The sequence below is a fragment of the Oryctolagus cuniculus genome, chromosome 1, assembly GCF_964237555.1.
Source record: "Oryctolagus cuniculus chromosome 1, mOryCun1.1, whole genome shotgun sequence".
Classification (NCBI taxonomy): Eukaryota; Metazoa; Chordata; class Mammalia; order Lagomorpha; family Leporidae; genus Oryctolagus; species Oryctolagus cuniculus.
The window spans coordinates 111,691,006-111,704,043 of NC_091432.1; the positions used below are offsets into that span (position 1 = coordinate 111,691,006).

The 13,038-nt window shown below is 48.2% G+C and overlaps 1 protein-coding gene across 2 annotated transcripts in view; it reads right to left on the reverse strand.

Moving 5' to 3' along the window:
• Positions 1–95: 95 nt before the first annotated feature.
• LOC100339782 (histone-lysine N-methyltransferase 2A) overlaps positions 96–13,038 on the reverse strand; it is a 27,997-nt gene continuing 15,054 nt past the window's right edge. Inside the window, exons 8-13 of one of the 2 annotated variants that reach the window (XM_070047172.1) lie at positions 12,040–12,114; positions 7,324–7,498; positions 7,055–7,162; positions 5,979–6,062; positions 5,453–5,582; positions 96–4,960 (exon numbers count right to left, since the gene is read on the reverse strand). In XM_070047172.1, the coding sequence (XP_069903273.1) occupies positions 4,685–4,960; positions 5,453–5,582; positions 5,979–6,062; positions 7,055–7,162; positions 7,324–7,498; positions 12,040–12,114 (848 nt within the window). In that variant the 3' untranslated portion in view covers positions 96–4,684. The remainder of the gene's footprint in view (positions 4,961–5,452; positions 5,583–5,978; positions 6,063–7,054; positions 7,163–7,323; positions 7,499–12,039; positions 12,115–13,038) is intronic. The other variant, XM_070047174.1, reaches the window with a different exon arrangement.

Consider the following 13,038-nt stretch of genomic DNA (forward strand, 5'->3'; position numbering starts at 1 on the left):
CAGCCTGGAGTTACCATCTTAAAAGAATGGGAAGGTGCTTGAGTAACCAGGCCACAGGCCACGCCCCCCCCAAGCCAAAAGGAAGCTCAACCTTGTGCAGCAATAAACTTGACATGTTTATTAATTAAACTATCACTTAAATAAAAAAAAGTGCATAGAAAATAAACATGTTTAAAAACTCCTTTTTTTTACAAGTATGTACACGTTTACTTTTACATTCAGTCTTTCGTAGAGAGCTTTCAGCATTATTATTTTTTGAACTATTAAAGTATTCTCCTTCGTCCCTGTCACAGGGAGTTAACACTGATGGACTTTAGACACATTTGCCCTTTTTTTTTTTTCTCTTTTTCTCTAACCAGAAGCTTGGAAGAACACAAGGAAAAAAATAACAAAACAAAAGATCTGTTATACATGATAAAGTTGTCAAGAAATGTCTTATTTCTAGAAAAGAAGCTTGTCATCTGTTGAGCTCTTGAAACGATTATTCAGCTACCTGTGTTTACTAGAGAGACTGGTAAAGTTCAAGGAAAGAAACAGCACGAGTCTGTTTTCTTGGTTGAGAGACAGAACTAGAGTTACCTCAGAGCAGGACACCAGGAAAGCACAGAACACAACTGTCCCCTAAGTGCAGGTGGAAACCCCGACATTCATGGCAGAAACAGAAACAAGGATACAGGTACCGACTGGCAACATTCAAGGGCAGAAAAAAATCCAGGTGACACCATTTCTGCATCTCTCTCTGGTCCCGGGGACGGCCTCGCTTCCCATCCCCCTGTGGTCTGAGTCCCCCGTCTCGGGGACCAGAGGAAGGCTAGCCTGACATTTTCCTGCCGCTACTAGCAACTGGAACACAATCCTTATCTATAGTGTTAAGAGAATTAGAAGCCATGGACTGAACTAGGCTTTGTTACATGGTACATTACTATATTAGTTCCTATATATATCATATTTATATTTATTTGAAAACCAAAACAAACAGAAAAGGTTGCAAGTTTTCAGAGTGAGAGACTTGACTGGTATCAGAACCATCTGCTCAATACCCTTGTATTGCTTTAAAATGAAGGGAATGAAACACAGAATGACACCCAGCCCTTTGCGATGACCCGCTTTTCCTTTAAAACAAAAACAAGGACAACTTGATCTCGATTAAAAAGAAAAATCCCAAATCAAACTTAAAAGTTAACATCTGACAAGGTTTTGACCTTTAGTATTTTCAGATATTTGATTGAACGCCAGTCCTTTAGAAAGATACATTCATTAAAAGATTTTTTTTTTGTTTTTCGTGTGTTGTTGCATTTTTTCTTTTTTTGTTTTTGTTTGTTTGTTTGTTTTTGAATCAAGGTTGCTGCATGGTGCTCACTGCATTGGCCGGGGGTGAGACGGAGGTGAGCAGGGTGGTGGACTGGGTCCCGGCCAAGGAGTCTTGGTTGAGAACTTCTAGCTGCCAAGGCTTCCCCCTTAACTCTTGTTATTGGTCTAAAAACAGGAGGGGCTGTGCTGGGGTGGTGGGCAGCCACGGAGGGAGCCAAGGGACCGGGTTCCGGCCGAAGGGGCGGCGGCGCCACGCAGCTCTTCTGGTCACGCAGTTGTCACTGGCCACCAGGAAATGCAGCCACAACAGGTTCTAGCAGCAAAGCGAACGTGAGCTGGCTCTCACTGAGAACTGACCAGGTTTGCAGCTGTTACTCCTTAGGGATCTGGGATGCCCCTTGGGGGATTCTTGGGAACGACCCACCGCGATTCCTCCGTCTGCACTTTTGTGCGGGGATTCCTCGGTCACTTTCCAAACAGACTCAGACACGTTCTGGAGACAGCTACGCCATCCTTGCCTTCTTCCCCTCTGCGGGGGGAAGCCTTAGCTCATCCCCCAAGTTGCTGGCAGGTGTGCTGAAATTTTTGGCAATGGACTCAAGGCTGAGCTGAAAGAGCAATTTCTCATTTCTGTGGTTGATGGTCGGGGGTGGAAAGGCAAGGCAAACCAGCTGCTGCTGGCAGGAGAAGGACAGATGTGGTTCCTCCCCTGTCCTCGGGGTTCGGGGTTGGAGGAAGAGAACGAGGGGGGGCTCACAGTACAGCGCGGCCTAGGAGGGCAGTCACTAGGTCTATTTAGCTGAGTTCCCCCCACCCCTGACTGGCCTTGGGTCTTTCTCAAGGTGAATTCATGACCCATCAGTGCATTAATCGTTTCAGTAACAAACACAGCTTAAGTTTTTTTTTTCTTTAAAAAAAATAGGAATACAAGGATTTACAAAAAAACCTCACACAGTGCAATAATAAAGGAAAGCAGACACGAGTGGAGCCCCTCGGGCCACTGCGTCTTGTTCACGGGCAACAGGACGGGGAGGGGAGGTCTGGGTCGAGTGCTTTCCCCAGTCCCCTGCTGGCACTTCTCCATGGTGACGAGGAAGCCTCTGCCATCCTGGCCACAGTGCTGGGCTCCCTGCATGACAGTGGACACAGTGACAATGTTCCAGCAAAGCCACCAGGCGAAAGTTCTTAAGGTCACAGAAGCAAAGGAGCCCAGGATGGAAGGCACAGCAGAGCCACGAGTCCTGGGGGCAGAGAGTGCTGGGCCGAGTCGTATTGCTTTGCTAGACTTCCCTAGGCATGACTTCCCGCGGCGAGGAAAGGGCGCCCCACCCTCTCCTTGGACTACACTGCTCTGAGCCCTGTGGCGGAGGCGGAGGCAGATCTGCTTTATCGTGAGTGGTCAGACTGTGCTTCAGTTTCAACGGGCTGCCCCAAAGAGGGCTGCCCCAAAGAGGGCACGCGGGGATCAGCGGGTGCTTTGCAGGAAGGAGGGCGTGGTGGGCGGAGGGGACGGAAAGGAGGCGACCTAAAGAGGCAGATGGCGATGGAGGCTGGCAGGTGCCGTCCACGGGGCGGCTGCGGACTCTGCCGGAGGAGAGCTGAGGAAGGTGCGCATCACCTCCCGCCGCTCTGGGGCCGAGCAGGAGAGGAGGGAGACAGTTCTGGGAGGAGGAGGAGGAGGAGGAGGAGAGGGAGGAGGAGCAGGAAGTGCTGTAGCCGGGTCCTATACTGCAGCCTTGGGAGGAGCCTCCACGGGGAAGGAGGGGAGTGGCCCAGTGCAGCTGGGTGGCCTTCCTTCTCCGTGTATTGTCAAAGAGCGGACGGGCACAGACTAGCTACACGTGAAACGACGGAGAGGACACCTTCCAGGGGGAGGGGTCGGGCAGGGAAACCAGACTTTGTGTGTACAGCTGAGTATTTTCTCTAACTTCATCCTATGAAAATAAAAAATTATTAAAAACCGATCTTCTTTTAAATTAGGATAATACCGCGGTTTTAAAAAATAGCCTTGTCATAAGTGCTTCTCCCTATGAAGTGCTTCTCATAGAAAAATATACAAAATATATTTACATTTATAAAACCTTAAATAGTAAACTGTAAACAGAACAGAGTAAAATCCAATGACTTAATTTAACAGGTTCAGGACACTGTCTCGGGGGAAGGGAGAGAAGAAACGTTTGCTGCTGTTCTGACCGCGTCCCAGGGAGTCACCACGGCAGTAGTGTCATGGAATTGACTTTATCCATGGATCTCGCACAGGCGGCAGAGTCCCCTCCACACAGGGTGGTCTAGTCCCCAAGTTTAGGGCCTTGAAATCGGATTAGTGTTCTGCCTTCAACCGGACACTGACCGTTTATGAATGGAGTCTTCCTATGTCTTGGCAAGGGGCAAAGAAAGGAACCTGGCCTAGGAACGGGGCCCAGGGCGCATCCCGGTGGTGATATTCTGGGTGTGGCATGATTCAAATCCTATTTAAATAATCTTTTTCTTCTTCTAAAAAAAATCATGCTACATATACTTCCCCAGAACTCTCACAGGAGCTTCACGGACATGACTCCAAATTCTGTCTGGTTATGGCCACTGGCTCCTGTCCACCTCCCCACCTGGAGTGCTCCCAAGGTCAGGGGACTTTCTGACGGCACATCCTATGCCCAGCAGGCAGTGCCCTTGAGCAGGGAGCCCACCCCCTACCGCCCAGAAAGAAGAATGGGAAAGCAGTGGGATGGAGGACAGGGCAGAGGAAGGAGGCCGAGTGAAGGGAGGACCGAGAGAGGGCAGCGGCTCCTACTGTCAGGGAGAGGATTGGCTGAGACAAGGCGCTGGGGTGACACTCCCCCTTACAGCCCAGGGCTCAGTATTTGCAAAGGAATTGGCAACAACCCCAAGACAGCCTTTGGACACCAGAGGTGCTGGGAATTCTGCTTCCCAACCACGTGGAGGAGGGCAGGGAAAACCGCCAGAGCTTCTCTGCTTGCTCCCAGGCGGCCCAGGGCGGTGCCTGGCTGGCGGCCCAGCAGGCGTCCAACAGAGCCTAGCCCCCTGCAGCGCGGGAAAGGGCTGAGGCGAGGCTAGCCATTTCTCTCCGGGGAGAGCGTGGGCCCAGGCTCCCCACGTAACTACCCCTCCCTAGGCTCCTCCCAGGCGAGTCTGCTCAGGACCCCATCTCCCAGAGGGGCCCCAGGAGAAGGCTGATCGTGGATCTTTTCTTCGACACCTCCTCTCTCTCCAGGACTGCCAGCTCTCGTGCAGCGCGACTATGGGGCGGCAGGGCGCTCAGGCCCCTCGGTGGTGCCCACTCAGTCCATCCTGGAGCTCCTCGCTGCCGTGGCTGGCTGTAGGTCCTGGCGCTCTGGCGCCGGGGGCCGGAGCAGCCTCAGTTGAGGAACTTGCGGCATTTCTTGGCGCCACAGTTGCAGGGCAGCTTGTTGCTGGCGTCCTCAATGGGGAACTTGTAGTCGTAGGTGAGCTCCTCCCCTCGGTAGATCTTGCGCATGGCGAAGATGACAATGTGCTTCTGCCCGTCGATGTTGATGACCCGAGAGTAGCAGTTGGGCTCGCACGAGTGGTTGATGAAGCGGGCAGCGTTTCCGTGCATGGTGGCGTCCACCACCTCCGAGTCGTCGATGCGGAACATGTAGCAGCCGATGCCCTGCACAGAAACAAGAACTGGTTACTTCTCAGAGCCCAGGCCTAGTGAGCCCGAGTCCCAGCCTCCTCCTGATGTCACCTCTGACCACGGGTGAACACAGTTTCTTCCAGTAAAACCTCCAGGTGTCTCCCAATTCCCATCTCTCAGGACGTCTCCATGAGGAATGCCCAGAGTACAAGCACTAGACTGTAGTTCCTTAATGGCTCTGCAGGAAAGAGACACCTAAAACATGGGAGCTGTGCACTTCCGATCCTGGGAATCACTCAGACAAACCTTCCAAGGGCATCTTTGTGTACTAATCCTCCGACTGGATTCCAGACTTTCACTGGTCCCATTAAAAATGTCAAAGAGGTGAAAATGTAAAAAAAAAGCCAGGAAGTCTTTGCATCGATGCACAGGCTATTTCTTTCGGATCTGGGACTCATACTGAGGGTTGATGGCCCCTTTCTACAGCGAACAGAAGAGCTGGGAGGGCGGCAGTGGGAGGCCCACCTTGCTGTCGTAATACTTCTCTCGCTTGTCGGTCTGGATGGAGCGGATGACGTTGCCGGCATACTCAATCACCATCTCTCCTGCATCAATGTTTCTCTTACAGAAAAGCCCACGGCCGTGAATGGGAGACCTGGGACGTAAAGACGGAAGTGGAATGAGGCATAAACTTGGCAAGTGCAACTGTGTGAATACAGAATTACTGACACATTCCTTAAGTCTGCTGGTTTCCCAGATGGACAGACTACTGAGGGGAAAAAATTTTGGACACACCTGGCTTGTATATATTCATTGTTCTAACAAATGGCCAAAGACAGAAGATTTCTTCCCTCTGTAGCTCACAAGAATTACCAATATTTAATGTTTACTTGTTCAACATAAGGAGTTGGAAGAGTCCCGAGATATCAGGTTTAAGGAGTAACTTCTATAAAAACCTGAGTGACTGACGGAGGTCACTCCAGCATATGGTTCCACATTATTTTGGAAATGCATTAACTTTCTAGAATTCTTTCTAGAATTTTAGCCATACCTGTAGACACCAACCGCTTCCTTAGAAGTCTTTTTTAAGTGCCGGAAACGCATGGGCATTGGCAGATCCATGCTAGTTGCCCTCCTAAGAGACGAAACATAGTATTGATGAATTCCATTCAGGAAATAAAGCTTTGAGTCTTGGATTGAAGGCTTCCAGGGAATATGAATACACTCTTTGTTCAATACCAATCATAACAAGTGCCTTATACAGTGAGGCCCATTTTAAAAAGTTTTATTCATTAATTATTACTTATTTGAGAGGCAGTGACAGAGAAAGGGGAATAGACAGAGAAAGAGAGAGAGAGATCTTCTATCTGCTAGTCCACTCCCAAGCTAGGAACCAAGAATTCAACCCGGGTCTCCACACGGACAACAGGGACCCAAGGACTTAGGCCATCATCTGCTACCTCCCAGGCACAAGAGGAGGAAGCTGGATTGCAAGTGGAGGTGGAGCTTGGCCCCAGGCATCCCAAACAGTGGCTTAACTTGCTGCTGTGCCACGATGCCTGCTGCACGGCCCAGTTTTTCTTTTCTTTTCTTTCATTTTTTTTTTTAAGATTTATTTGTTTATTTGAAAGTTAGAGTTACACAGATAGAGAGAGAGAGAGGTCTTCCATCTGCTGGTTCACACCCCAATTAGCCACAACGGCTGGAGTTGCGCTGATCCAAAGCCAGGAGCCAGGAGCTTCCTCCGGGTCTCCCACGCTGGTGCAGGGTCCCATGGACTTGGGCCACCCTCCACTGCGTTCCCAGGCCATAGCAGAGAGCTGGATTGGAAGCGGAGCAGCCAGGTCTTGAGCTGGCGCCCATATGGGATGCCGGTGCTTCAGGCCAGGGCGTTAACCCATTGCGCCACAGCACTGGCCCCACGGCCCAGTTTTAATATGCGAGTTTACCTGTCTAGTGCTCTCTGCCTGTGATGACTCTGGTGGATGCCCAAAGCCCACAGACTATTAAAGAAAATATGCATTTTACCAGCTGGCCACTGCTGCTTACTTAGACTGTATGTTGGTCTTGCAAAGTGTTAGGAAAGCCTGGTTCAGGAGGAAATGGTCCCACCCATGGCAGACTCACCGGGCTGACTTCAGCTGCACTTCCTCCTCTTCCTCATCATTGGGGTTGTATTCAGGAGGCTGCCGATGTTTGGAAGCCAGGAAGTTAAACATGTCAAATGCTGACTTCCTGGAGCCAAAAGATTAAAACCCATTTAGCGAAATGCTTTAAGGCAGTAAAGAATGATGGCATTAGCATTAGAAATCTCAATGGTTATGTGGGAAAATAACTGTAACATTAAATAATAAAACCAGAGCCCCGAACTCCTTACAGAAAAGAATGCAACTTGCCTCAGGTGGACTTCAGCCCTGGCTGAGCCATGAGGGTTCAAGGGAGGTTCATTGGCCTCCTCTGGTTTGTGGAAACGGAATTTGTAATTCCGACAGTGCTTGGCACCAGAGAGCTGCTCAATCAGGAACACAACTGCATCGTGGAGAATCCCCAGCATCCTCAAACCATTGACACCTGTGGGAGCAAAGGCACCTGGGTAGTGAGGCGTGGCCGCCAGCGGGGAGTGGCGCAGTGCTGCGCTTCAGCATCAACAGCAGCTGCCTCGAGGGGGTGGGACTCCTGCCGCTCCACGGGTGGTGGTGGCGGCTTGTCCATATTTTAAGTTTTTGTTTGTCTTGGCTAATTTTTTTGTTAAAAGAGAAAAGTTGCAATTAGATGCCGAGTTTTTGTTTCATTTAGAGAATTTCTAAGAGTTAATTTGGTTTCAATGGCAAACAGTAAGGTTAAGTCTTTACATAGGCAACATTCTTAGGAGCATAACTTCTGGTACAATCAGAACACTAAAGTCTTAACATCAGTCTACAATGCAAGAGCTGAAGCTACGTAAGGCAATAGCAGTAACTTTTTTTTCTAAAGAACAGTGATTTTTCTCCAAGAATTTTTCTACACTGTTGTGGATTCTTGGGTAGAAAAACACTGCAAAACATAGGAATTTTCAAGTACATTCTCTCGGTTCATCTCAATATGCAGGCTGAATGTTCTACGTTCACTGAAGGGCTGACAGTGAGATGAGGTATTGTGTTGCTAACAGGAAGGCAAAGCTCACAAAGCTGAGCTCACAGCACCCACCCCAGGGCTCCTGTGTTTACGGAATTTCCGTTCCATGGAAGAGACAGACTAAACCAGCACAACAAAGGCATTCCCACTTGGGACTGTTTCCTCTGCAGGGGGAACTTCCGCTCTAGGTCTGTACACGAGGCTTCTTCTCACCATCACTCAAGTCGAAGCTCCGATGTCATGGCATCAGGAGGCTCCTCTTCTGGACTGCCTCGTCTAAAAGAGGTTCCCCGCCATGAACAACCTACCATTATCACTCTCTGTGTCACTTCCCCGTGTTACCTTCCTCATAATACCCATATGAACACAAGGGTGCGTGGGCAAGGACAAGGAAGCACTGGAGATGGACACTGACCCGCTTTGGACTGGGGAACAGGGAGGTCGTTATCATGAACCTCCAACATCCCTTCCATCCCAGGTCAGTCTCAGCCATTCCTGGGACTCTAGTTCCCTTGCTGGTGACTAGCTTAAAACGGACATGGGGCTTCATCTGGTCTACGATATGTGGGGCGTCCAATTGTGCTTGATAAAAGCCCTGCCTGTTCTCTGAACAACGTGGTGGCAGAATGTGACCCTGGGGAGTACGGCAGCCATTTGCTATTAGCTTGAACGTGAAGCTATCTCCTGGAGAACAGAGGGGAAAGAGGGAAAGAATTCAGGTCTTTGAGGACACTGAGAATTCCCACATAAATCAATCCAGGTGTCTGTCCTACCTCTGGACTTCCTGTCATGCTAAATGATGAATTATCTCACTGTTTAAACCTGTTAAGCTTGGGGTTTCTGTAGACACAGGGGAGAATTTCAGTCAAAAGCACTAAAGAAAAGAGGTGATGTTGAGCAGGGTCTAGAAAGGAATTCAGGATTCTGAGAGAAGACACAGTTCCTGTGTGAACCACGGGATGCTAATGTGGACACACGTGTGAAATAAGCGAAGATGCTTACTCGGCGGTGCACGTGAAAAATTCACCTTTCTTCCTCTGAACCCAGAGATCTCAGTTCATATTTGTGGGCTGCACTTTAGGACTTGGATCTGGAATAATAAATAGTGGGCTCTAGCTGCAGAAAAAGCAATCTTGAGGAAAGTGGTGAACACTGGGGCCAGATAGATGAAGTCAGGTTAAATATGATCTGGTCCTGGAAAAAGATCCACCTACTGGAAACCTCAGAGATGCAGGGTGCAGTCTGCTTCTACTCAGTGATTACATCCTGAGTGCTTTGTTATTTTGAAAGGCAGACAGAGGGAGAGACGGAGACACACACACACACAGAGAAAGAGAGGGAGGGAGGTATCTTCCATCCACTGATTCACTCCCAAAATGCCCACAAAGGCCAGGTTGTGCCAGGCTAAATCCAGAAGCCAGGAACTCAAGCTCAGTCTTCCACACAGGTGGCAGGGATCCAAGTATTTAAGCCATCATTTGCTGCCTCCCAGGGTGCATATTAGCAGAAAGTTGGAATCAAAAGTGAAACTGGGACTTGAACCCAGACATCCCAAGCTATGTCTTAACCACCGTGCCAATGCCCACTCCATGCTGAGTGTTTAACATGGTGTCAGGCATATTACAGGTGTTCAATAAACATTTACCAACAACAAACACTTAAGGGTTGGGACTTTCTTCCCCAACTAGTAGGCAATAGTAAGAAGCTCTTGGGTATCTTTGGCAACCCAGGAGATTTGCTAGGACTACTTAAGTGGCTTTTTAATATTACAGGGCTAGGCCTGAGGAAGAATAGAGGAGAAAGGGATAGAACTCATACTTTGGGTGTCGAATCAATAGGATGTGAATGATGAGGGTTCTGGAGTTGGTTTGCTCTGGACTCTGGTAGGAGAGCAGTTGGGGATGAACCACTGTGTGTGATGTGAGCACATGGGAGGGGGGCTGTGCAAGCCCAGGGATTGGGCAGCACGAGAGGGGAAGAGGCAGGGAAGCCCAGAGAACACTAGCCACTAGCTTTAGAAAAAAAATGCATTTGCCAACTGTTCTGCTAAAAATGGAATATATTGGGGCTGGTGCTGTGGTGTAGTAGGCTAAGCCTCTGCCTGCAGTGCCGGCATCCCATATGGGTGCTGATTCATGTCCCGGCTGCTCTTCTTCTGATCCAGCACTTTGCCTATGGCTTGGGAAAGCAGTAGAAAATGGCCCAAGTGCTTGGGCCCCTGCACCTGCATGGGAGACTGGAAGAAGCTCCTGGCTTCCTACTGATCCAGCTCTGGGCATTGGGGCCATCTGAGGAGGAACCAGCAGATGGAAGACCCTTTTCTCTGTCTCTCTCTGTAACTCTGCCTCTCAAATAAATAAATAAATAATGTTTTTTTAAAAAATAATATATTTGAATTAGTTCTTTTAAACTTATAAATGAAATAAATACATACTCGCAGAAACACTACAGAGAAGTAAAGTAAGAGTCACCTATTCTGTATAGTTAGATAGAAGGAATTGGTTCTGGTGTTCTACAGCCTGGTAAAGTAACGATAGTCTACAATAATCTAGGATATATTTCAAAGTAACTAAAAGAATCCAAAGGTTCTCAACACATAGAAAAGATTAATGCTCGGGTAGCCGGAAATGCTAATTATCCTGGTTATACATTGTATACATGTTTCAAATTACTGTACTGTGCCCCATAAATATAGACAAATACACATCAATAAACAAAAGCTGCCCATTCTAACGCCCAGGTCCACTTCTCAGAGGCAGCCATCATTATGGTTGTGGCGCAGAAGCACCGCGGGGACTCACGGTCACATCAGATGCACGTGGCTGTAACGTGCCTTCTCAATGACTTCACTCTGCACTTCTCTCTAAATTCCCCCAGTGAGGAGCATTTGGGTTGCTTCCAGGTGTTTTGTTACCACATGTGGTAATGAACTTTTGTTCAATGTATGACTTTGTGACTACCTCTAGGATAATATTTTAAAAGTGTAACTGTTGAACGGAAAGGCATGTGATCTGAAAATTCCGAGAGCTACAGCTCCATTGCTCTCCGAGACGGCTGTAGTAGTAATATATGTACCTGCCTGACCTCCAGCCCTTGAAGGTATGTGGGGAGTGAACCCCTAGATGGGAGCTCTCTGTCTCTCAAATAAATAAGTAAAAATAGAAAAAGAAGGTATAACAAAACCGCAGTGAGACACTATTTCACATTCACTAAGATGTCCGTAGTAAAAAAGACAGTAAGAAGTGTTGGCAAGAATATGGAGAAACTGGAACCTTCATACATTGCTGGGAATGTGAAAGGGCGCAGCCACTTTGAACTAAAAACTCTCTGGCAGTTCCTGGAAAGGTTGAACAGAGTTACCAAGTGACACAGCACTTGCACTCCTAGACATACACCCGAGAGCAATGAACCCATGTCTACATCAAAACTTCACAGCAATTATTTGTAACAAAGACTAGAAAAAAAACAAAATACTGATCAGCTGGTGAATGCACAAGCAGTACGTGATATGTTGACACAATGGAGTAATGTTTGGCAATAAAAAGGAATAAAGAATTAATGCAATTTTACAATTTTCAAGTAACCTTGAAAACATTAGGTTGAGTGAAAGAAGCCAGTTACAAAAGGCCACATATTGTATGATTTATAAGGAATGTCCAGGATAGGCAAACCCACAGACAAAGAAAGTAGATTTGTGGTTGCAAGGAGCTAGGGATGGGGAATGACTGGTAATGCGTGTGGGCTTCTGTTAGGGGTAACAAATACAAAAACTGCTCTGGAATTAAAAGGTGGGTGGCACAACTCTGCGAAGATATTAAAAAACCCTGAATTGTGTGTTTCAAACCATGGACTATATGGTATATGAATTATGAATCAAAGCTCTGATAATACTATTATTTTTAGAAAGAACTTTTTTTGGTAGAGTCTTGTCTGTGGCTTAGACTAACAAGTTACCCTAACATCCCGAGGCGGCGCAAAATCACAGCTCCAGCCTTTACCGGCAAACGAGAGCTGCTTGAGGCGGGCATTGGATCGCGCTTCCTGGACTTTATCTGTCAGTGACTTCCAGGCATCTGTAAGGGGAGAAGAGAAAACTGTGGGCAGGAAAACATTCGTGCAGATATCTCTCAAACCCGGTGTGCGGAAGCACTGTGTTTGGAATCCCCATGCGCAAACACACACCCTCCTACGACAAGGCTGTGTTGTTTTCCTCAGTTTCATCAATTCAGGGCATAAGCGAGAGTCTGGAAGGCACAAGGCTGCTGGAGGAGACAGGAGCAGTAAGGAGACTTGTGCCGCTGAAACCCTGAAGCACTCCCATCCCCTGCTGGGGGTCTGGGCCGCAAACCTACACCCTGTACTCCTAACCCAAACGGTACTTGTGTTATCGATTTAGCCAGGACTCTGGGGGAGATCGTAAAAGTAAGGAGCGGGGCTAGATTTTTATAGTCCCTTTAAAAGAGAGGAAGACACGTGATTGGAATTGTGGGCAGCAGGTTGAACTGCTGCCTGCAACACCACATCCCATCTGGGCATGTTCGAGTCCCAGCTGCTCCACTTCCTATCCAGCTCTCTGCTAATGCACCTGGGAAAGCAACAAAGACGGCCCAAGTCCTGGGCCCTGCCACCCGCATGGGAGGTCCAGATGAAGCTCCTGGATCCTGGCTCTGGCCTGGCCCGGTCCCAGCTGTTGTGCCCACTTGGGAAGTGATCAGCAGATAAAAATCTCTTTCTTTCCTTCTCTAATTCTGCCTTTCAAATAAATAAATAAATTTTCATTAAAAATATTTATTTATTTGAAAGGCAGAGTTACAAAGAGAGGGAAGGAGAGACAGAGAGACATCTTCCATCCGCTGGTTCACTCCCTAAGTGGCCACAATGGCTGGAGCTTAGCCAGGTAAAAGCCAGGAGTCAGGAGCTTCTTTTGGGTCTTCCACATGGATGCAGGTGCCCAAGCAGTTCGGATATCTTCTACTGCTTTCCCAGCTGCATTAGCA